General features: G+C 34.6%; 1 protein-coding gene across 2 annotated transcripts in view; it reads left to right on the top strand.

Moving 5' to 3' along the window:
- Positions 1-26,953, top strand: part of LOC149792439 (phosphatidylinositol 4-phosphate 3-kinase C2 domain-containing subunit alpha-like) — a 184,372-nt gene that overhangs the window by 112,895 nt on the left and 44,524 nt on the right. For both annotated transcript variants that reach the window (XM_089971011.1, XM_089971010.1), the window contains 6 exons: positions 884-1,020; positions 13,830-13,999; positions 20,159-20,315; positions 20,980-21,086; positions 25,300-25,425; positions 26,240-26,315. In XM_089971011.1, the coding sequence (XP_089827137.1) occupies positions 884-1,020; positions 13,830-13,999; positions 20,159-20,315; positions 20,980-21,086; positions 25,300-25,425; positions 26,240-26,315 (773 nt within the window). The remainder of the gene's footprint in view (positions 1-883; positions 1,021-13,829; positions 14,000-20,158; positions 20,316-20,979; positions 21,087-25,299; positions 25,426-26,239; positions 26,316-26,953) is intronic.

Raw genomic sequence — 26,953 nt, 5'->3', positions numbered from 1 at the left:
GTGTGTGTGTGTGTGATTATATATTTTCTGGTTGTGCAACTGTCTGTTCACAGGATTGTATCTTTCACCTTCATTTATGATTGTTCAAATGAATGTATAGACATATTCATTTAATCTTATGCTAGATAGATAATCTTTCATATAATCTTATACTGTATAGACAATGATTCATTTAATATTATACTGTATAGAAAATGATTCATGTAATTTTATACTGTATAGACACTGATTCATGTAATCTTATACTGTATAGACAATGATTCATGTAATCTTATACTGTATAGACAATGATTCATGTATTCTTATACTGCATACACACTGATTCATGTTATTATACTGTATAGACACTGATTCATATATTATTATACTGTATAGACACTGATTCATGTAATCTCCAACTGTATAGACGCTGATTCATGTAATCTTATACTGTATTGAAAATGATTCATGTAATCTTATATGGTATTGACACTGATTCATGTAATCTTATACTGTTTAGACAATGATTCATGTAATCTTATACTGTATAGACACTGATTCATGTATTATTATACTGTATAGACAATGATTCGTGTAATCTTATACTGTATAGACAATGATTCGTGTAATCTTATGCTGTATAGACACTGATTCATGTAATATCATACTGTATAGACACTGATTCGGTAATCTCATACTGTATAGACACTCACTCATGTAATTTGATACTGTATAGGTACTGGTTCATGTAATTTGATACTGTATAGACACTGTTTCATATGAATATAAAATGTATAGATACTGATTCATGTAATTGTATGCTGTATAGACAAATGAGAGATTTCCAAGTAACTTGATAAAAGTCCTAAGTATTTGAAAACTTTAATGTTCTCTGATTTTCCAGGTTTTGTGGAAATAATCACTGAATCTGACACTCTGAGGAAAATTCAGATCTCCAGTGGTCTGACAGGCTCCTTCAAGGACAGACCAATTAAGGAGTGGTTACAGAGGCACAATCCTACAGAACTTGAATATCTCAAGGTACTGTAAATAATGCAGACACACAATCCTACAGGACTGTAATATCTCAAGGTACTGTAAATAATACAGACACAATCCTACAGGACTGTAATATCTCAAGGTACTGTAAATAATGCAGACACACAATCCTACAGGACTGTAATATCTCAAGGTACTGTAAATAATGCAGACACACAATCCTACAGGACTGTAATATCTCAAGGTACTGTAAATAATACAGACACAATCCTACAGGACTGTAATATCTCAAGGTACTGTAAATAATGCAGACACACAATCCTACAGGACTGTAATATCTCAAGGTACTGTAAATAATGCAGACACAATCCTACAGGACTGTAATATCTCAAGGTACTGTAAATAATGCAGACACACAATACTACAGGACTGTAATATCTCAAGGTACTGTAAATAATGCAGACACACAATCCTACAGGACTGTAATATTTCAAGGTACTGTAAATAATACAGACACAATCCTACAGGACTGTAATATCTCAAGGTACTGTAAATAATGCAGACACACAATCCTACAGGACTGTAATATCTCAAGGTACTGTAAATAATACAGACACAATCCTACAGGACTGTAATATCTCAAGGTACTATAAATAATGCAGACACACAATCCTACAGGACTGTAGTATCTCAAGGTACTGTAAATAATGCAGACACACAATCCTACAGGACTGTAATATCTCAAGGTACTGTAAATAATGCAGACACACAATCCTACAGGACTTTAATATCTCAAGGTACTGTAAATAATACAGACACAATCCTACAGGACTGTAATATCTCAAGGTACTGGAAATAATGCAGACACACAATCCTACAGGACTGTAATATCTCAAGGTACTGTAAATAATGCAGACACACAATACTACAGGACTGTAATATCTCAAGGTACTGTAAATAATGCAGACACACAATCCTACATACAGGACTGTAATATTTCAAGGTACTGTAAATAATACAGACACAATCCTACAGGACTGTAATATCTCAGGGTACTGTAAATAATGCAGACACACAATCCTACAGGACTGTAATATCTCAAGGTACTGTAAATAATGCAGACACACAATCCTACAGGACTGTAATATTTCAAGGTACTGTAAATAATACAGACACAATCCTACAGGACTGTAATATCTCAAGGTACTGTAAATAATGCAGACACACAATCCTGCAGGACTGTAATATCTCAAGGTACTGTAAATAATACAGACACAATCCTACAGGACTGTAATAGCTCAAGGTACTATAAATAATGCAGACACACAATCCTACAGGACTGTAATAGCTCAAGGTACTGTAAATAATGCAGACACAATCCTACAGGACTGTAATATATCAAGGTACTGTAAATAATGCAGATACAATCCTACAGGACTGTAATATCTCAAGGTACTGTAAATAATACAGACACAGTCCTACAGGACTGTAATATCTCAAGGTACTGTAAATAATGCAGACACACAATCCTACAGGACTGTAATATCTCAAGGTACTGTAAATAATGCAGACACACAATCCTACAGGACTGTAATATGTCAAGGTACTATAAATAATACAGACACAATCCTACAGGACTGTAATATCTCAAGGTACTGTAAATAATGCAGACACAATCCTACAGGACTGTAATATCTTAAGGTACTGTAAATAATGTAGACACAGTCCTACCGGACTGTAATATATCAAGGTACTGTAAATAATGCAGACACAATCCTACCGGACTGTAATATCTCAAGGTACTGTAAATAATGTAGACACAGTCCTACAGGACTGTAATATCTCAAGGTACTGTAAATAATGCAGACACACAATCCTACAGGACTGTAATATCTCAAGGTACTGTAAATAATACAGGCACAATCCTACAGGACTGTAATATATCAAGGTACTGTAAATAATACAGACACAGCCCTATAGGACTGTAATATCTTAAGGTACTGTAAATAATGTAGACACAATCCTACAGGACTGTAATATATCAAGGTACTGTAAATAATGCAGACACAATCCTACCGGACTGTAATATCTCAAGGTACTGTAAATAATGTAGACACAGTCCTACAGGACTGTAATATCTCAAGGTACTGTAAATAATGCAGACACACAATCCTACAGGACTGTAATATCTCAAGGTACTGTAAATAATGCAGACACACAATCCTACAGGACTGTAATATCTCAAGGTACTGTAAATAATACAGACACACAATTCTACAGGACTGTAATATCTCAAGGTACTATAAATAATGCAGATACACAATCCTACAGGACTGTAATATCTCAAGGTACTGTAAATAATGCAGACACAATCCTACAGGACTGTAATATCTCAAGGGACTGTAAATAATACAGGCACAATCCTACAGGACTGTAATATATCAAGGTACTGTAAATAATACAGACACAGCCCTATAGGACTGTAATATCTTAAGGTACTGTAAATAATGTAGACACAATCCTACCGGACTGTAATATATCAAGGTACTGTAAATAATGTAGACACAGTCCTACAGGACTGTAATATCTCAAGGTACTGTAAATAATGCAGACACACAATCCTACAGGACTGTAATATCTCAAGATACTATAAATAATGCAGACACAGTCCTACAGGACTGTAATATATCAAGGTACTGTAAATAATGCAGACACAGTCCTACAGGACTGTAATATCTCAAGGTACTGTAAATAATGTAGACACAGTCCTACAGGACTGTAATATCTCAAGATACTGTAAATAATACAGACACAGTCCTACAGGACTGTAATATATCAAGGTACTGTAAATAATGCAGACACACAATCCTACAGGACTGTAATATATCAAGGTACGGTAAATAACGCAGACATACAATTCTACAGGACTGTAATATCTCAAGGTACTGTAAATAATACAGACACACAATACTTCAGGACTGTAATATATCGAGGTACTGTAAATAATATAGACACACAATCCTACAGGACTGTAATATCTCAGGGTACTGTAAATAATACAGACACAATCCTACTGGATTGTAATATATCAAGGTACTGTAAATAAGACAGAGGCACAATCCTATAGGACAAAGAATATCTCTCATTGTACTGTAAATAACATAGAGGCACATTTTTACAGAACTTGAATATCCGATGGTACTGTAAATCCTGCAAAGGCATATTTCAAAAGGACTGAGATCTCCCATTTTACTGTAAAATACAGAGGGACAATCCTACACCTCTCATGGTAAAATAATTATGTTGGTACAATTCTGCAAAACTAGAATATGACAAAGTACTTAAAATACAGTGGCACAATACTACAGGACTAGAATATTTCAAGCTAATGTTAAATCCAAGCTAATGTTAAATCCAGAGGTACCATCCTTGAGAACTGGAATACCTAAGTGTTTGTGGAAGAAAAGGTGCAGTCCAACTAAGTGTTTGTGGAAGAAAAGGTGCAGCCCAACTAAGTGTTTGTGGAAGAAAAGGTGCAGTCCAATAGGTCTGGAGTGTTTAATGATACTGTAAAATGCAGAGGCACACTCCTTCAAAGATGGACTGTCTCTGGATTTATGAGTACAGCAGCACACTCCTTGCGTATTATGGGCTCTGCTGACCAGACTTAGTTGTACCATTTGTGATGATGCCCATGATAACAATTATTGTTTACAAATATTTTGTCATGACTGCCACATTAATTCAGGTTGTACCAATTGTTGGCTTAAGAATATCTCATATTACTGTAATCTGCATGATGTCTTAGATCATCATACAATTTTAAGCAGACACTTTGATTACCGTAATTACATTATATCTTGAGACAGGAAAAAATCTCAAAAATGAGAAGTTACTAACCCCAGCAAGCCGTCTAATGATTCACCTTGTTACAACTATTTGGTCTTAAACTAAGTAACAAAAAGCGCAAAATCCAACAAATTTGTAAACTTAACAAGAAATTTATTTCCTAGAACACAAAGTGAAAATTTAAAAAGAACAAACATTTTTGTGAACTAAATCCCTAATATTCTAAAAGTTCTATCACAAGTCCAAAGTATCGAGTTCCAAATGAATTCCAGTGGTGATCTGAATAAATTCCAATATTGAATATGCTGATGTGCCTGTTGTCTCAAATTTTCCAACATGCCAATAGCCTGGAATGTGCTATTATGTTTACATCTTGATGTAACTCAATTATATAATGCAAAAAGTCCTAGAATTAATTGGCAACAATTCCAAATTAATGATTTAGTCTGAAAATATTATTGATCACTTTTTTAATGCCAGTGAATAATAATATGAATAAATAAATCTGCCCAAATAAAAAACAGAACACAACAATAAACTGATTCCACTTTGGATGTTTAGGTAGGAATGAGTAATTTTTCAAGTAAACATAATCAATACAAAAAGCTGAGACAGAGGATATAGGTCAATTTTCTTTTTCAAACATCCAAAGTTGTCAACAAGTTCACAAATTTCCAAGTGAAAAGCTAACGTCGTAGACTCATATTAAAATAAACTTGTTTACCTCCAGTAATAATGATCTGAATATTAGTAACTATAATCAACGAGAGATATTAACTATACATCATGTTGTTTACCAAATAAATGTCACTAGTTATGTAGGCATTAACTTGATTGGACACACAGGTCATTTACAAAATGCAGATATACATAATATATAATCATGGAGAAAAGCAACAAACAATACAAATTAAATATATGTAACAGCTTAAGATGGAAATAATTCTACAATATTTGGTCAGAATATTATAAATACTTTTATTCTTCTTTTTTGTTGCTTGTTTTTCTCGTTTTTTATATACAGTAAATTCAAACTCATAGAGATAAGAAGTGAAAAATTGGCAAGAGGAAGTGTGATTCTTTTTCTTATATATGCATGTATTACAGTAACTTAAGATTCCTCTGCTATACTGTAAACATTGTTTCTCATAAGTTTTTCATTTAAAGTTAAAAGTCACTGTTAGAAGTTTTTAATTTAGTTATAAGTCACTGTTATCAGTTTTTAAGTTACAGGTCCCTGTTATCAGAAGTTTTTATTTAAGTTATTGGTCAATGTTAACAGTTTTTATTTCAAGTTACAGGTCACTGTTATCAGAAGTTTTTTAAAAACGTTATAGGTCACTGTTATCAGAACTTTTTATTTAAGATATTGGTCAATGTTATCAGAATTTTTATTTCAAGTTATTGGTCAAAGTTGTCAGTTTTTATTTCAAGTTATATGTCACTGTTATCAGAAGTTTTTATTTGAAGTTATAGATCACTGTTATCAGTTTTTTATTTCAAGGTATAGATCACTGTTGTCAGAAGTTTTTATTTCAAGTTATAGGTCAGTTATCAGTTTTTATTTTAAGTTATAGGTCACTGTTATCAAAATTTTTTTATTTCAAGTTATAGGTCACTGTTATCAGTTTTTATTTCAAGTTATAGGTCACTGTTGTCAGAAGTAATTTTTTCAAGTTATAGGTCACTGTTATCAGAAGTTCTTATTTGAAGTTATAGGTCACTGTTATCAGTTTTTTATTTCAAATTATAGGTCACTGTTGTCAGAAGTAATTTTTTCAAGTTATAGGTCACTGTTGTCAGAACTTTTTATTTCAAGTTATAGGTCACTGTTATCAGAAGTAATTATTTCAAGTTATAGGTCACTGTCATCAGAACTTTTTATTTCATGGTATAGGTCACTGTTATCAGTTTTTATTTCAAATTATAGGTCACTGTTATCAGAAGTTTTTATTTCAAGTTATAAGTCACTGTTATAAGTTTTTTATTTAAAGTTATATGTCACTGTTATCAGATAGTTTTTTTTGAGTTATGTGTCAGTGTTATCAGAAGTTTGATGTAAAATTGATGTAGGCAGCAATTAGTTTTTGTAAATTATAAAATTCATATGACTTAGTGATGTAGACGCAGATGAAAAACATGTAAATTTCGTGTATGGGAAATGGCAGCTATGGTTGGTCATGCTGCCTCACTGACATGATGGTAAACAAGTTCTCTCAAGATTTTAAAGCACATAAAAAATTCTTCCGTGAAAAATAATTACACAGCTAAAACAATCGGACTTTACTCTTAAAGTTTTCCAATATAATAGATGTGTACCAAAAATGTAAAATAATTAAAATTGCTGTTAAACGTAACATACACTTCATTGCTTAATAGTTCACAGGCAGGCCTATGTGTATGCTGTCGACTAGGTAACAGATGTTCTATTTATAGTGCGCTGCACTTTGTCTCTGTGCTCTATGAGGTAAAGGGTTAACCTGAGAGTGTACATTTCTTTTTAAACCTCAAAGTGTACATTTCTTTTTAACCTCAGTGTACATTTCTTTTTAAACTCAGTGTACATTTCTTTTTAATCTCAAAGTGTACATTTCTTTTTAACCTCAAAATGTACATTTCTTTTTAACCATAATCTGTAATTTTATCAGCCAATCAGATGAAGTCTCATATCTTCACATTTGGGAGACTGGGCAGTTTAGCTGAAGAGCACCAGTGTGTGAATATCAATTTGATTCACTTTTAAATTTCTGCAAGCTACATTTCCATTGGCTAACTCAAAGGTCATCAGAACATGACCCCTAAGCAGATGTGTCAGATTATCACCCAGGACAGTGGAGATCTGATTTAATCAGATTGTGCATAATGGCATGTTAATACTTAGATCACATGTACACCTCTTCCTCCAATAACTTATCACAATGAGTACAAAAACACAGACCACAGTTTAAGAGGATGACATCCTGGCTGGACATCAGCTATGAGAAGATGAGGTGCTGTTAAATGCTCTAATATTCGTTTCATAATCACAATTGAAAATAATTGTCAATAAAATGCTTTTTCTAAGAAAGTTGTTTACATTTTTGTATAAATTACCATTATTTTCAAGATAGCCAACCTTTGGAAAGCTCATTGAAAATATTACTCCATGACATGCATCATGTGTGTGCATCCAAAACCATTGTGTATTACATCACTGCTTTTGCATGTGAATGTGGATATACTTGAGCGTTATTGTTGATTCGCAGCAAAACAAATTTTATTTTTTCAGAAACGAGAGATATTTAATTTGTGAAACAACAAACCATCAGTGTCAAAACTCTTTTTTTAAAAATATATTTTTCTGATACTATAACACTGTTGCCATGACTTCATTACCAGTAATAATGTAAACTTCACTGTGTCAGTTATGGAAATTTAAATTCGCTACAAACATTGGAGTTTTTCCATTATGAACCATATATGTCAAACAAGGCCTTTCTTGCACTGAGTACTCCTTTTGCTTGTTTCCCTTGCAGTTGTTCATCACATTTATGAATTTTTAAGGTTAAACCACTGATTAATATTAGGCATGTTATGTAATAATATACTGTGTGGACATACTGATTAATATTAGGTATGTTATGTAATAATATACTGTGTGGACACACTGATTAATACTAGGTATGTTATGTAATAATATACTGTGTGGACACACTGATTAATATTAGGTATGTTATGTAATAATATACTATGTGGACATACTGATTAATATTAGGTGTGTTATGTAATAATATACTATGTGGACATACTGTTTAATATTAGGTATGTTATGTAATAATATACTATATGGACATACTGATTAATATTAGGTATGTTATGTAATAATATACTATGTGGACACACTGATTAATATTAGGTATGTTATGTAATAATATACTATGTGGACATACTGATTAATGTTAGGTGTGTTATGTAATAATATACTATGTGGACATACTGATTAATATTAGGTGTGTTATGTAATAAATATACTATGTGGACATACTTGTGACAGTAAATTGATGCTTTTCATGTTTGAATACAAGATGGCTTATAGCATTTATGATGATTTAAGTGAAACCAAATTAAAAGACGGAACTGTTAGGGACACAGTGCTAATAAGCTTATACTTTCTGCTGAATCACCAAATCATGTTTGTAATTGCATCTAACAAAGTTTCTCAAATAAATATGGTTTAAACTAAACAATAGAACTAAAACATGAATTTCACTTAACAAAACTTAATTTAAATGGTATTTATTTGTAAAGTGCTGCCACCAGGCACTACTGACATTTTGATGGATTGAAATATCATTGAATATTGTTTGTACGGAGTACAGAGAATATTTTTGCATAGAAATCTTAACAAAATGCATGACTTATTAAACGTTGTGAATGTTATAATGTTGAATCAGAATATGCGTCATTTTCAGTGATAAAATAAATGAGTTTCTTCACGTTCAACAAAAATAGGAGACAATTTCGTTTGATATTTTCTAGGAATAAATGTTATTCATGACTCACCCTGTGTTATAAATGGGATCCATGTCTCACCCCGTGTTATAAATGGGATCCATGTCTCACCCCGTGTTATGGGTTCATGAGTTATCCAGGCACAAATTAGCGAAGGAGATGTGTGTGTACTCATTAGCCGATCTCACTGGATATAGAATTTGAGTGGCAGCCATTAGCAGCATTTGAACCTGTCTCTATGGATTTTGTACGTATAATCCTGATGATTGATGAAGAGTGCTCCAAAGTCATGTGAACTTGATCCAATTCCAACATCACTGCTGCTTGAGTGCTTAGATCCAGTATTGCCTTCACTGATGTTATTAATACCTTCCTCTCATCAGGAGAATTTCCATAATTTTTCAAAACTGCCATTGTAAAGCCTCTGCTGAAGAAACCAACACTAGACCATAATGATTTAAAGAACTACTGCCCAGTTTCTAATCTCCCATTCATATAAAAGCTTGTATCTCATCTGAATTCAAACAGTCTTTTCAGCAATGTACAGTCTGCATATCGCCCTTGCCACAGTACTGAAACTACTCTTCTAAAAGTAGTTAATGACATTCTCTCTGCTTTGGAGAGTGGAAAGATTACAGTCCTCACCCTCCTTGATTTGTCTGCAGCATTTGACACAATAGACCATGATGTATTACTTCACCATCTCCAGCATGTATTTGGCATTCATGATACAGCCTTACTGTGGTTCAAGTCCTACTTGGTCAACAAGACACAGATTGTGTCTGCAAATGGAATACACTCCAGCCCAGTTGTCTATGATGTGATGTTCCACAGGGGTGTGTTCTTGGATCTGTTCTCTTCATTCTATACACTCAGCTGCTCTTGAGTGTCAGAGATCATCATCCAGTGTCTCACCAATTGCACGCTCATGACACCCAAATATACAAATCTAGCCACCCAACTGAATGTTGATGCTACCATCCAGGGAGTAGAGAGGTGCATTTCTGATGTGAAATCATGGATGACATGTAACAAGCTGCAGATGAATGATGATAAAACTGAGGCCATTCTGATTACAGCACAAAGACTTTCTTATTCACATCCTTTACCTCAAACAATAAATATCAGCAACACTAGAGACCGACTGAAATTCGGTTTCGGTTTCAGCGCCGAAAGTTGGCAAATGGCCTTTTTCAGCATAGTTTCTGTTTCGGCCGAAGCTAAAAAGTTAGCTTTCGGTTTCGGCCGAAACTGATATTGACTTTCGGTCATCAGCCGAAGATCTATTGCAACTTTCAGAATGCAACGCTAGTGCTGTGTCTATTACTCTGCTTGTCGGCTGGTCAGTCGGCGCTAGGCAATTCTAGGCACAGTTGCATTTCAGTCTACTCGCATGTTGAATACAGAGATTTCGAAGTCTGACAATATTGATAATTTCAGTTAGTTAAACTGTTGCGAGTTAATCTGTGTGAGGTAGAAAATTGAAGTTAATAATAAACGGATTAGTTAATCACCACAAAGAATGTCGAAAAATGCAGTGTGGGATTACATCAGAAAAATCGGTTCTGATGCAAGCTAGGCGCAGTGCAAAGAATGCAACAAACTGTTATCACTTGGCAGTGATAAACCAAGGCTTCAGACAGTTTCAGACTTGAAAGGTCATCTGGCCAGCTGCCATACGGAGCTCCATGATACATATGTGAAGAGGTCCATGAACGATGGAGCAGAGCGTGCCTCGAAAAAGATGATGATGGAAGAGAAAGCGACTAAACATGCCTTACCAAATTTTGTGCAGTCGTCCTTGACATCAGTGGTCGAGAGCAGAATGGTCTGGCCTGATGACCACGTTGCAGTTCATAGAATTGATAAGTGTATCATGGACCCCAATCGTTGTCGACATGTTACCCTACTCATTTGTTGAAGTGTAGCATTGCATCATGACCCAGGCCTATTTAATAAATCTTGAGTTTGGCAAATTCGGTTTATCTTTCGGTTTCGGTTTCGGCCAAAGGTGTGGTTAAACTTTCAGTTTCGGCTTCGGTTTCGGCCAAAAGTCAATTATAACTTTCGGTCTGGTTTCGTTTTTGGCCGAAACTAGAAATTTAGTTTCGATCGGCCTCTGAGCAACACCAACATTAAATTCACACAATCAGTACAAAACCCAGGTGTAACTCTGGACAGTACTCTCACATTGCACAAACATGTCATGAACATATGCAAGGCTGCATATCTTGAGCTGAGACGCATCAGCTCCATTCGCAAATATCTTTCAGTTGATGCCACTAAAACACTTGTATGCTCATTAGTACTTTCAAGACTAGACTATTGTAACTCAATTCTGTCTGGTTCATCTCAATATCTACTCCAGAAACTTCAAAAAGTTAAAAAACACAGCTGCTCGGATCATACTTAGATTACCATGATCAGAGCACACCTTCCCGCTGCTCTGTACCCTACACTGGCTATCCATTTGATCCAGAATCAAACACAAAATTTGTACTCTTTGCTATGTTTCACTGACGGACTCTAGTCCAACATACCTATCTGACCTGACCCATGTGTACACACCAGCAAGATACTTATGCTCCTCTTCTGACAATCATATACTCATTATTCCCACTATGAAAACAAAGTCATATGGACAGCATTCTTTTTTATACCAGGGCCCAGCAACGTGGAATGAATTGCCCACTGAACTTAGACCCAAAGACACAGTGGTCACATTCAAGAGTGCTCTCAAAACTCACTTATTTCAACTGCAAGAACAGACTTAAAGATCTAATAATGTTTCCTACCTTAAATATTCTCAGCATGTTGTTTTATGTTTTCTAATTTCATGCTGTTTGTGTTTGTAATCATATCATTATATATGTTTTTTATCTTATAATTGTTGTCTAATGTTGTAAAGCACTTAGAGCTTCTAAAGATCAGGCACTATACAGAGTCCTCATTATTATTATTATTATTATTATTATTATTATTTATAATAATAATTCCATAAAATTTCTCAGTTTTTCGGCTTGATTAAATTTGAATTCAGTTACTTCATTTCTTGGTAATACACTCACACTAGCCTGGGAAACACCATATTTTCCAAAACATTACTATTTACAGGAAATGTCCAAAGGGTATGATTATTGACTGACAGTAAAATGTATAAAATTGACATTGGAAATTCTAAATGTCCAAAGGGTATGATTATTGACTGACAGTGAAATGTATAAAATTGACATTGGAAATTCTAAATGTCCAAAGGGTATGATTATTGACTGACAGTAAAATGTATAAAATTGACATTGGAAATTCTAAATGTCCAAAGGGTATGATTATTGACTGACAGTGAAATGTATAAAATTGACATTGGAAATTCTAAATGTCCAAAGGGTATGATTATTGACTGACAGTGAAATGTATAAAATTGACATTGGAAATTCTAAATGTCCAAAGGGTATGATTATTGACTGACAGTGAAATGTATAAAATTGACATTGGAAATTCTAAATGTCCAAAGGGTATGATTATTGACTGACAGTGAAATGTATAAAATTGACATTGGAAATTCTAAAGTAAAACTTTTTTTTAAGGCATGAAAATGTTTTTAACAGAAATTCAGATAGGAGGTCAAGGGTATTGACCTTGTAATGTCCTTGAGATTTACAAATTAACAAGTGTGTATAACCTGCCTGGAGGAAACTATTTCATTTCATCGGTAAGGAGTGATCTCCGTATCAAGTCCCTCCACCCCTAGAAATGAAATGGGTCTGTTCCAGTCAATGGTCAACAATAGCACAATTTTTCATGTAACTTTAGTAATACAATGATTGGGGCTTGTATTTATGGGAGTGATTTGGAACTGCTGACTGCATTTCTGACTCTAAAATTAAAAGGATTAAAATGATAGGATGGGAGGTGGGGTATGTGGTGATAAACTTGTTTCACTGATTGAACAGGCATGGGTGGCCTTGTGTTTTTCCTAAAATAGGTAGGTAATTGATATATACATTCTGATGTGAATTTTTTTGACCATAACATTGTTTAATGTTTAGACATATGCCAGATTTCTGGGGAAACGTGTGTTGATATTGTTGGCCTGTATTTAGCTATGAGTGTACACAGGATGCATTGAAGACAAACACAGTGTAGACTTCATTGCTAATAGCTAAAAGAATAATTTTAGATTAACAATTGTCTTCTTTTTAAGGAGTTAATATCTTTCATATAAAAGCACCAAGCAATGCTGTTTTTTTTCTCTTTCTTTTCTTTAAGAATACAGCATATCTTGGCAAAAAATTAAATCAAACTCTTATTTATTTTAGGATTAAAACTATATAGTATTTCAAGCAATTGGTGAAATTGTAAAATTTTGGGATCAATGTCATGAATTTGCTAAATCTGAATTTGTGTTATAGTGTGTTTTAACAGGGTTTCATTGTAGCATTATGCATGATCAAAAAGTTCCAGTTCTTTTTAGGTATTGCCTTATAGATGTGACATACTTAATCTCCCTACAGGCTGTTGAGAATTTCACACGATCATGTGCAGGTTACTGTGTTGCAACCTACGTCCTGGGTGTTTGTGATAGACACAACGACAACATCATGCTCAAACAGTCAGGTCACATGTTTCATATTGACTTCAACAAGCTTCTAGGAGACTCACAGATGTTTGGCAATATAAAGAGGTAAACAATATCTTATGCAGTACTTTATGTAATTAAAAGCATGTAATATTCTTAATTTAACAGCAGTCACACAAACATGGGGAGAGAGAGAGAGAAGAAAAGAGAGAGGGGTTTTATAGTACTTAATGGGGTATTATCTCATTTGATCTAGCATGGGTGAGACACAGGAATATCTTGTACCAGTGTTGGTCATGGTAGCTGCAAAATGTTTTTCTATTGTTGTAAGTCAGATACAGCATGACAGATGGCCTGTGTGGAGGATTGTTTGATACAATCATCATACTATGTGAAGGATTGTTTGATACAGTCATCATCATACTATGTGAAGGATTGTCTGATACTGTGTGAAGGATTGTCTGATACCATGTGAAGGATTGTCTGATACTGTGTGAAGGATTGTTTGATACAGTCATCATCATACTATGTGAAGGATTGTCTGATACTGTGTGAAGGATTGTTTGATACAGTCATCATCATACTATGTCAAGGATTGTCTGATACTGTGTGAAGGATTGTTTGCTACAGTCATCATCATACTATGTGAAGGATTGTCTGATACAATGTGAAGGATTGTTTGATACAGTCATCATCATACTATGTGAATGATTGATACTGTGTGAAGGATTGTTTGATACAGTCATCATCATACTATGTGAAGGATTGTCTGATACTGTGTGAAGGATTGTTTGATACAGTCATCATCATAATATGTCAAGGATTGTCTGATACTGTGTGAAGGATTGTTTGCTACAGTCATCATCATACTATGAAGGATTGTCTGATACAATGTGAAGGATTGTTTGATACAGTCATCATCATACTATGTGAAGGATTGTTTGATACTGTGTGAAGGATTGTTTGCTACAGTCATCATCATACTATGTGAATGATAGATACTGTGTGAAGGATTGTTTGATACAGTCATCATCATACTATGTGAAGGATTGTCTGAGACAGTGTGAAGGATTGTCTGATACAGTCATCATTATACTATGTGAAGGATTGTCTGATACTGTGTGAAGGATTGTATGATACTGTTTGCAGGATTGTCTGATACTGTGTGAAGGATTGTTTGATACAATGTGAAGGATTGTTTGATACTATGTGAAGGATTGTCTGATACAGTGTGAAGGATTGTCTGATACTATGTGAAGGATTGTCTGATACTGTGTGCAGGATTGTCTGATACTGTGTGAAGGATTGTTTGATACAATGTGAAGGATTGTTTGATACTATGTGAAGGATTGTCTGATACAATGTGAAGGATTGTCTGATACTATGTGAAGGATTGTCTGATACTGTGTGGAGGATTGTTTGATACAGTGTGAAGGGGTTGTCTGATACTGTGTGAAGGATTGTCTGATACTGTGTGGAGGATTGTTTGATACTATGTGAAGGATTGTTTGATACTGTGTGAAGGATTATTTGATACAATGTGAAGGATTGTCTGATACTGTGTGCAGGATTGTCTGATACTGTGTGCAGGATTGTTTGATACTGTGTGAATGATTGTTTGATACAATGTGAAGGGTTGTCTGATACTATGTGGAGGATTGTTTGATCCAGTGTGAGGGATTGTTTGATGCTGTGTGCAGGATTGTTTGATACTATGTGAAGGATTGTCTGATACTGTGTGAAGGATTGTCTGATACTATGTGAAGGATTGTCTGATACTGTGTGGAGGATTGTTTGATATGATGTGAAGAATTGTTTGATACATTGTGAAGGATTGTCTGATACTGTGTGAAGGATTGTCTGCTACTGTGTGGAGGATTGTTTGATACTATGTGAAGGATTGTTTGATACATTGTGAAGAGTTGTCTGATACTATGTGAAGGATTGTTTGATACTATATGAAGGATTGTCTGATACTGTGTGTAGGATTGTCTGATACTGTGTACAGGATTGTTTGATACTATCTGAAGGATTGTTTGATACTGCGTGAAGGATTGTTTGATACAGTGTGAAGGATTGTCTGATACTGTGTGCAGGATTGTCTGATCCTGTTTACAGGATTGTTTGATACTATGTGAATGATTGTTTGATACAATGTGAAGGATTGTCTGATACTGTGTGAAGGATTGTCTGATACTGTGTGCAGGATTATTTGATACTGGTGAAGGATTGTTTGATACTGTGTGAATGATTGTTTGATACAATGTGAACGAATGTCTGATACTGTGTGGAGGATTGTCTGATACTGTGTGGAGGATTGTTTGATACAATGTGATGGATTGTCTGATACTGCGTGAAGGATTGTCTGATAGTGTGTGCAGGACTGTTTGATACTGTGTGAATGATTGTTTGATACAATGTGAACGAATGTCTGATACTGTGTGGAGGATTGTTTGATACTGTGTGAATGATTGTTTGATACAATGTGAAGGATTGTCTGATACTGTGTGGAGGATTGTTTGATCCAGTGTGAAGGATTGTCTGATGCTGTGTGCAAGATTGTTTGATACTATGTGAAGGATTGTCTGATATTTTGTGAAGGATTGTTTGATACTATGTGAAGGATTGTTTGATACAATATGAAGGGGTTGTCTGATACTGTGTGAAGGACTGTTTGATACTATGTGCAGGCTTGTTTGATACAATGTGAAGGATTGTCTGATACTGTGTGCAGGATTGTCTGATACTGTGTACATAATTGTTTGATACTATGTGAAGGATTGTTTGATACAATGTGAAGGATTGTCTGATACTGTGTGAAGGATTGTCTTATACTGTGTGAAGGATTGTCTGATACTGTGTGCAGGATTGTTTGATACTGTGTGAAGGATTGTTTGATACTATGTGAATGATTGATACAATGTGAAGGATTGTCTGATACTGTGCAGGATTGTCTGATACTGTGTGAAGGATTGTTTGATACTGTGTGAAATTGTCTGATACAGTGTGAAGGATTGTCTGATACTATGTGCAGGATTGTTTGATACTGTGTGCAGGATTGTTTGATACTGTGTGAATGATTGTTTGATACAATGTGAAGGATTGTCTGATACTGTGTGGAGGATTGTTTGATCCAGTGTGAAGGATTGTCGGATACTGTGTGCAGGATTGTTTGATACTATGTGAAGGATTGTTTGATGCTATTTGGAGGATTGTCTGATACTGTGTGAAGGATTGTTTGATACATTGTGAAGAATTGTTTGATACTGTATGGAGGATTGTCTGATACTGTGTAGAGGATTGTTTGATACTATGTGGAGGATTGTCTGATACTGTGTGGAGGATTGTCTGATTCTGTGTGAAGGATTGTCTGATACATGGTGAAGGATTGTTTGATACTGTGTGGAGGATTGTCTGATTCTGTGTGAAGGATTGTCTGATACATGGTGAAGGATTGTTTGATACTGTGTGGAGGATTGTCTGATACTGTGTGGCTGATTTTCTTTTACATTGTGAGAGATTGTTGATTACTGTGTGGAGGATTGTTTTTTACAGCGTGAAGGATTTTGTCTCATACTGTGTGAAGAATTGTCTGATATAGTGTGAAGGATTGTCTGATACAGTGTAGAGGATTGTCTGATACAGTGTGGAGATTGTCTGATACTGTGTGGAGGATCTGATATAGTGTGAAGGATTGTCTGATACATGGTGAAGGATTGTTTGATACTGTGTGCAGGATTGTTTGATACTATGTGAAGTATTGTTTGATACTGTGTGAATGATTGTTTGATACAGTGTGAAGGATTGTCTGATACTGTGTGCAGGATTGTTTGATACTGTGTGCAGGATTGTTTGATACTGTGTGAATGATTGTTTGATACAATGTGGATTGTCTGATACTGTGTGGAGGATTGTTTGATCCAGTGTGAAGGATTGTCTGATACTGTGTGCAGGATTGTTTGATCCTATGTGAAGGATTGTTTGATACTGTGTGGAGGATTGTCTGATACTGTGTGAAGGATTGTCTGATACTGTGTGAAGGTTTGTTTGATAATGTGTGGAGGATTGTCTGATACTGTGTGGATGATTTTCTTTTACATTGTGAGGGATTGTTGATTACTGTGTGGAGGATTGTTGTTTTACAGCATCAAGGATTTTGTCTGATACTGTGTGGAGGATTGTCTGATACTGTGTGGAGGATTGTCTTATACTGTGTGAATGATTGTCTGATGCAGTGTGGAGGATTGTCTGATACAGTGTGGAGGATTGTCTGATACTGTGTGGAGGATCGTCTGATATACTGTGACGGATTGTCTGATACAGTGTGGAGGATTGTCTGATACAGTGTGGAGGATTGTCTGATACCATGTGGAGGATCGTCTGATATAGTGTGAAGGATTGTCTGATACATGGTGAAGGATTGTTTAATACTGTGTGCAGGATTGTTTGATACTATGTGAAGGATTTTTTATACTGTGTGAATGATTGTTTGATACAATGTGAAGGATTGTCTGATACTGTGTGGAGGATTGTTTGATCCAGTGTGAAGGATTGTCTGATACTGTGTGCAGGATTGTTTGATACTATGTGAAGGATTGTTTGATGCTGTTTGGAGGATTGTCTGATACTGTGTGAAGGATTGTTTGATACTATGTGAAGGATTGTTTGATACTGTATGGAGGATTGTCTGATACTGTGTGGAGGATTGTTTGATACTGTGTGGAGGATTGTCTGATACTGTGTGAAGGATTGTCTGATACATGGTGAAGGATTGTTTGATACTGTGTGGAGGATTGTCTGATACTGTGTGAACGATTTTCTTTTACATTGTGAGGGATTGTTGATTACTGTGTGGAGGATTGTTTTTTACAGCGTGAAGGATTTTGTCTGATACTGTGTGAAGGATTGTCTGATATAGTGTGAAGGATTGTCTGATACAGTGTGGAGGTTGTCTGATACTGTGTGGAGGATTGTCTGATACTGTGTGGAGGATCGTCTGATATAGTGTGAAGTATTGTCTGATACAGTGTGGAGGATTGTCTGATACAGTGTGGAGGATTGTCTGATACTGTGTGGAGGATCGTCTGATACAGTGTGGAGGATTGTCTGATACAGTTTGAAGGATTGTCTGATATAGTGTGAAGGATTGTCTGATACAGGGTGAAGGATTGTCTGATACATTGTGGAGGATTGTCTGATACAGTGTGAAGGATTGTCTGATACAGTGTGGAGGATTATTATTGAGCCACAACAGTAGTGACAGCAGACATTGCTCTTTCATCAGCAGACATTGCTTTTTCATTGGGAAGGTTGTTTGAAAATCATGCTTCCATCCTATGAAGAATTCCAAATAACGCTTGGATTCTTGCATCAGTATGTTTACATATTGTGAGGAATTCCAAATAATGTTAGGATTCTTGCATCAATATGTTTACATATTGTGAGGAATTCCAGATAATGCTTGGATTCTTGTATAAGTATGTTTATGTATTGTGAACCTAGATGGCAGAGTAGTACAAAGTGATGGCCTTTACAATCACTGCCATCTCATCTCTGCATGGGTTCAAGATATGGGATCAGCCAGTAGGTATGTGAGAAAGTTTACCAGTAACTTCCCATAGGTCAGTGGTTCTTACTGGGTTTTTCCCAAGTTTTTCCTTCACCAGTTATACTGGCTGCCATGTATAGCCTATCATATTCGAAAGAATGATGTTAAACCATGAACAAAAAAATATATTTGGGGCCCCCAAGTGGTTGAGTTGTCTAAAGCACTCACCAATACAGATCACTTCCATCTCACTTCTGTCTGCATGGGTTCAAGTCTCATGCTCGGCCAAAGTGGGTACATGTGAAAGCCTGCAGGTAGCTTCCTGTGCTTGGTGCTTCTTACCAGGGCTTGTATGGATTCTTCATACACCAGTTATACTGGCTGCCAAGTATAGCCTATCTTGTACTGAAAAATGGCATTAAACCCCATAATACCAACATATTGTAAGTAATTCCAAATAATGCTCCGATTATTGTATCAGGATGCTTTTCACTGATATGCATAGTGTCTTCACTTTTTTGTGCCTTTAAGGCCAGATCAACATCAAGGTTAGGCTGAAGATTTCAATTTTTGTGGTCCCTAATTTTTCCTTTCAGTATTAACATACAGAAATGAGAATGAAAACTTTAAATTGGCATACATATTCTGTTTCATATTCTTTGAAATAGCAGTTAAACTTTTTTCTAGCTCATTACCATAAATATTTTATGTTTCAGGGATCGTGTTAAATTTGTGCTGACATCCGACATGGCATATGTGATTAACAATGGCGAACGACAAAATGATCGTTTTCAGCATTTTGTGGATATGTGCTGCACTGCTTTTAACATACTCAGGAAACATTCCAATTTATTCTTCAACTTATTTTCATTGGTAAGTTTTGTTATTATTTTACCGGAGTTGGGTAGAGTGTATTTGTGATGGTGGTTGTTATAATAGGAATGAAAACATTCTGATTTTGTGTAGAAGTTAAGGTTTATCATGTTGTATTTGTGTAAGGTTTTAGATCACCACATGTGGATGGTATATATAGTAAATGACTTAAAATGTATGTGGACAAAATAAAGACAGCCCTTTCCTTTCAGCTATTACATGCTTCATAGAAAACCTTAGTATGCTTTAAGTATGTTGGTTTTATAAATGTTCTGTATGGTCTAACTTATTTTAATTTATTTGTTGGTCTAAATTACTCTAATCTATTTGTCATATGTTTTTTGTGTGCTGTGAATCTGTATGCTGCATTGTCTATATTGGCCAATAACATTCTTTACCCTCACTCTGTACTTTACAGTCTATACTAGCATTGCAACAAACATAATTACTATGTAATTGTGGTTTCCAATGTAATATCAGTTCACACACGTGTTCCGTTATACTTCTTTCTGTACAATCTAGAAATTTGTTTGGGCATAGTGTTTTGTAGATTAACACTTCAAATGAGTATTTATACAGCAACCTAATAATAAGTGCTTCAGATGCAAAACAAACAGATTATGATATTATCAATGTAAACTTGAAATGTGTGAATCTCTACTAGATGCTGCGATCCGGGATCCCAGGTATCACAGAGAAAGGGATTGAATTTATACCAAAGGCACTACTCCCTGGCTATACTGACACCCAGGCTGCTGCTGAGTTCACCAGGTATCTCAGGCTTGCGTCTTTTTAAGTGAAGAGAAAAATGGCTTTCGTTCTCTCTGGAATATTTCAGCATTAAAAAATACCTGTTTTTCAGGAATGGATAAGAGACATGTCAGCATATTTTTTCAATATGCTCTCAATATCAAGTATAAGTTATTAACAGTCTGTATGCTGAGTGTAACCATGATATTGACTATAAGATAACAGTCTATATGCTGAGTGTACCCATGATATTGACTATAAGATAACAGTCTATATGCTGAGTGTAACCATGATATTGACTATAAGATAACAGTCTATATGCTGAGTGTACCCATGATATTGACTATAAGATAACAGTCTATATGCTGAGTGTAACCAGGATATTGACTATAAGATAACAGTCTATATGCTGAGTGTACCCATGATATTGACTATAAGATAACAGTCTATATGCTGAGTGTAACCAGGATATTGACTATAAGATAACAGTCTATATGCTGAGTGTACCCATGATATTGACTATAAGATAACAGTCTATATGCTGAGTGTAACCAGGATATTGACTATAAGTTGAAAACAGTCTATATAATGAGTGTACCCATGATATTGACTATAAGATAACAGTCTATATGCTGAGTGTATCCATGATATTGACTATAAGTTGATAACAGTCTATATGCTGAGTGTATCCATGATATTGACTATAAGTTGATAACAGTCTATATCATGGGTATACATATTCTGTTTCATATTCTGTACCCATGATATTGACTATAAGTTGACAACAGTCTATATGCTGTGTGTATCCATGATATTGACTATAAGTTGATAGCAGTCTATATGCTGAGTGTAACCATGATATTGACTATAAGATAACAGTCTATATGCTGAGTGTACCCATGATATTGACTATAAGTTGATAACAGTCTATATGCTGTGTGTAACCATGATATTGACTATAAGATAACAGTCTATATGCTGAGTGTACCCATGATATTGACTATAAGTTGATAACAGTCTATATGCTGAGTGTACCCATGATATTGACTATATGATGATAATGGCTTGTATGCTCAGTATGCTCTTGATATGCTGTAAAAACCTGAAGTGAACAAGTTCCAGATGTATATTCTTGAAGTGACATGTTCCATACACTAAACCTGAAGTGATATGTTCCATATGCTATATATTTGTGAAATGACATTATCCATATTGTATAAATTCTTGAAGTGACATGTTCCATATTATATATATATATATATTCATAAAACGACATGTTCCATACACTATATATTTTTGAAGTGACAGGCTCCATGTGAAGTGAGCTGGTTCCAGATGTTATATATTCTTGAAGTGACATGTTCCATATATCCCTTTTATTCTTGAAGTGACATGTTCCATACACTATATAAACTTGAAGTGACATGTTCCATACAATATATAAACTTGAAGTGACAGGCTTCTTACACTATATAAACTTGAAGTGGCATGTCCATACACTATACAAACTTGAAGTGACATGTTCCATATACTATATAAACTTGAAGTGACATGTTCCATACACTATATAAACTTGAAGTGACAGGTTCCATATGCTGTAATAACTTGAAGTAACATGTTCCAGAGTTTATATATTCTTGAAGTGATATGTTCCATATTCTATATATTCTTGAAGTGACATGTTCCATATTCTATATTTTCATGAAGTGACATGTTCCTAAACACTATATAAGCTTGAAGTGATATGTTCCATATGTTATATATTCATTATACATTCATGAAGTGGCATGTTCATATGCTTTGTAAGATACACAATTTATTTGGTTGAAGAAGTATCTAAAGACAGTGTATTTAATCCTTTTCATACAGAAGCCCAATCAGACAGGTGCTTGTTTCAAACGGGCAATTTGTTTGGTCAGTGATGTATCAGTATGAGAGAATGCAATGATGCTTGTTAATCAGGCTTTATGGGACAAGTTTTTCAGAAGATAATTTTTCAAAGTTTTATACCATTTTAAAAAGCATAAAATTATCTTGCAAGTCATAAATTATTTTTTATTCAGATGAATGGAAATTAAGTAAACTAATAAGCATGCTGGATAATAATTTTCTTTGACTGGCAATGCAGTTTTTTCTATCTCATTTTGCCTACTATATGCAAGTGTATGAAATGTGGGTATGCTGTTTAAGATGGTGAGAAAATAATAAAAAACCATCAAGAATGTCGAAGGTTATTGCAGTTTTTATTAAATTTACTCACATGAGAGTTGGAGAGCAAACATAACAAAACCTTACAGGAAAGTTGACAGCTGTTCATTACGTTTTAGTATTTTTATTCCATAATAAATTAAATATAAAAATATCCTAGTTTTCTTGGCTTAATTTAGTCTATTTCCAGGAATGCAGTAAAATTTCAAAATATTATGCACACATATTTATATTTTTTATTAAATTAATTGTATGAAAAATATGAGTTACTTCACAAAAAATACAATTCAGAATTTTTAAAAAATGTGAAAGGTATATAATTCCTTATTTGATTGAAATGATCATGGGACACAATACGTTAACATCATTTTATTGTCCGCAATAGTCACTCATGGACGAGAGACATAAAACACCCATGTAGAAGCAAAAACCTATAAATTCCTTGGAATAGCAGTTGACATCCATTTTGGTGCAGAGGGTGGGTTCTCCAGTCCTCAATAAAGATTTATTTTTATAACTAAAGGTTGCCAGAGATTTTAATCCCATTTCAAATCAAATTAAGAACATGATAAAGCTTGCACTGCATGTTGAATTACTGTCTCACCAACCTTGGCGGGGCCCCGAGTGGCCGAGTGGTCAAAAGTGCTCACCGTTACGGATCACTGCCATCTCACCTGTCTGCGTAGGTTCGAGTTGCGGGTTCGGCCTATGTGGGTATGTGAGAAAGCTTGCCAGTAGCTTCTCATGGATCGGTGGTTTTTTCTGGGGTTTTTCCGGGATTTTCCTCCACCATTAATACTGGCCGCCATGTATAGCCTTTCCTGTGCTGAAAAATGGCGTTAAACCCCACAACAACAACAACAACAACCAACCTTGGCAGACTTTATGGGCAGTGAAGTTCTCAAATGTCCAGTTAGCTTGAAACCTATCAGTCTTGATCACCATCTTTATCTGAGTCAAGAATACCAGACAATTAGTTATCTTTCACTCAGTTCATTTGATGTAGTTGAGATCATGATCCCCATTGCCTAAAATATAAACTTTCTAAACACTAATGTCCATATTTTCATCAAAATAGGCATCACCATCATTGCCCATAACTGGCTGCTTTAGTACTGCCATTTTGATCCCTGCATATTCAGACTTAGTTTTGAAATCAGATTTTCTACTGACCAGTTATTATCTGTTCATTTTATCAAAATCAAGACCATGTTCTGCACTCACTAAAATGTCAATTTTATCAACAAAATTGTCTATATTTTAATGAAATTAGCATCCACACTACTGCCACCAATTTCCAATTCATTGCTGTATGCCATTGCTGTATGTCATTGCCATATGCCATCGCTATGTATCATTGCTGTATGCCATGTTAATCTCCACATATTAAGATTAATGTTTTTTTAAAGATTTTCAAATAACAAGTTATCATTAACTTATCATTCATTTCTGATAAAGTAAAGACAATGAGTTCCACTGCCGAAAATGTTTATTTTCCACACAAAATTGTCTTTATTTTCAACCTATTCAGCAAGTACATCACTGCCATTACTTGCCTCTTTGGCACTGTCAGCCAGTTTGATCTTTGCTTGTTAAAACATAATTTTTAAATCAGACTTTTACCTTTTTTTTAAAAACTCCTGCCATTACTGCATGATATGGTATTTGTCTGCCTGATACCTTTATTTCTTTCTTTTCTAAAGAGTACACATGAATAATTGTATACAACAGTGCTGTCTAACTCATGGCCCATGGGCCAGTTTTAAATGGACCACCAGAGCTCAAACAGCTATATAGTCGTTGCTTTTCAGTTTTCTGCTGTGGCCCTCACCTTCAAGAAAAATGTTTCAGTGGCCCATGGTGTCAAAAAGGTTGGACAGCACTGGTATACAACATTGTTGAATGATACTTTTATGAAGTGGCAGACAGAATGTAGTGAATGCACAACCAGAATCATATCCCATATGAAAAGGTAAATACAATTGGAATCATTGAAATGGGTTAAACTGATCGTTATTTATTGTAGAATGATAGAAGAGAGTTTGAGTGCAAAATCAACCCAGATCAATTTCTTCATCCACAATCTGGCACAGATGAAGTTTTCAAGTCACAATGAAGGGGCTCTTCTTTCCTTTGTGCCAAAAGTTTATTCGTAAGTAATATGTATCATAAATATTTTTTGCGTGAGTGAAATAACAAAATTGCACAAACACATTTATATTTTGCTGTGAATTTCATGAAATACTTTTATCTAATATTGTTTTATTTCATGTTTGATCTCAGTGCATTTGCTAATCACTGTAAATTCATTGTTTTTATGGAGTAGCAATATTTGTGGATTTTTGGAGTTATTAAAAACTGAATTAATGCAAGAGGACTCTTTTTTTTAATCTGAAAATTTAACTACTGATGAAAATGAGATTTTTTTGTGTGCAAAACACCCACTTAAATAAATTCAAAGTCTCAATTGGAAAGAGGCACTTTTCCTTGATAATATTCCTGAAGTCATTTTATTTTCAGTAAGGGTACATTTTCAATCAAATATTGATCCACCCACCCCAATCAAATTTTAGAGGTGTATTTGTTTAAATGAAATTTGTATATTGTATTTTTACTTGAGGTCTTTTGGAAATATAGTTAGGACACAAACTGAAGACAATCATTGTAGGCAAAAGAAAGCAAAGAAAAACAAACCATAAAATCTCCAAAATGTTTTGAATTGTTGAATTATCTGGAAAGGACTGCTTGCTTCATTATAATTAAGCATCGTCGGTTATTTGTAAATGATCAGTTAATGAAGGCTCTGTTCTTCGTTATTTTGTGAAGGTAAATGTCCTCGAAGGTTCATTTTGAAGTACCAACTTTTTCTAATTCAAAACTATGTTGCTAGAGAGTTCTCTTGCAAGGTTTGATTGATTATAGACAGTAATAACTTGTGTTACAGACAGTAATAAATTGTGTTACAGACAACGAACTGATGGAAAGATAAAACGTGTGGAGGTTTATGGCATACAGAAGAGGTATCAGCCTGAAAAGCACTATGTAAGTTTTGTACTGTCCATTCTAATATGTGAGTTTTGTACTGTCTATTCTAATACATATATATATATATATATATAAAAATATATATATATATATATATATATATATATATATATATATATATATATATATATATAAAATGGGTCATGTACAATATGACCCTATTGATTACAACAAAAGTTTTGTCCCAGAAAAATGAAGGAAGAAAGGAGAATATATGTCAAAACTGTTAAAAAATATTAGGTATTTTTGGAGAGTTCTGTGAAAAAAGTTTTTTAATAGTTAGCTGATAACCATTTATATTTAAAATCAGAACCAACAAATGCCATTGTAGTTTGTATTAATTGAAGTATCTTCATTTTGTTACTGTAATTCTTAAACATCATTAGACCCATGTTTAGAAATCAGTTTTCTTTTTAGACATTACCTGCTTTGTATTGTGGCCTTATTTTGAGTTGGAGTAACCTCACTGTTAGCATTTAAAGAGACAGCCAATAACTAATCACAAAGTATCCTCATTGTTAGGATTTAAAGAGACAGCCAGTAACTAATCACAATGTATCCTCATTGTTAGCATTTAAAGAGACAGCCTGTAATTAATCACAGTGGATCATCATTTTTGCATTTAAAGACACAGC

Source organism: Sinohyriopsis cumingii, chromosome 9, assembly GCF_028554795.1.
Source record: "Sinohyriopsis cumingii isolate HCF-2022 chromosome 9, ASM2855479v2, whole genome shotgun sequence".
Lineage (NCBI taxonomy): Eukaryota > Metazoa > Mollusca > Bivalvia > Unionida > Unionidae > Sinohyriopsis > Sinohyriopsis cumingii.
Note: the sequence above shows the minus strand (reverse complement) of the source record. Positions and strands in the feature narration are given on the sequence as shown.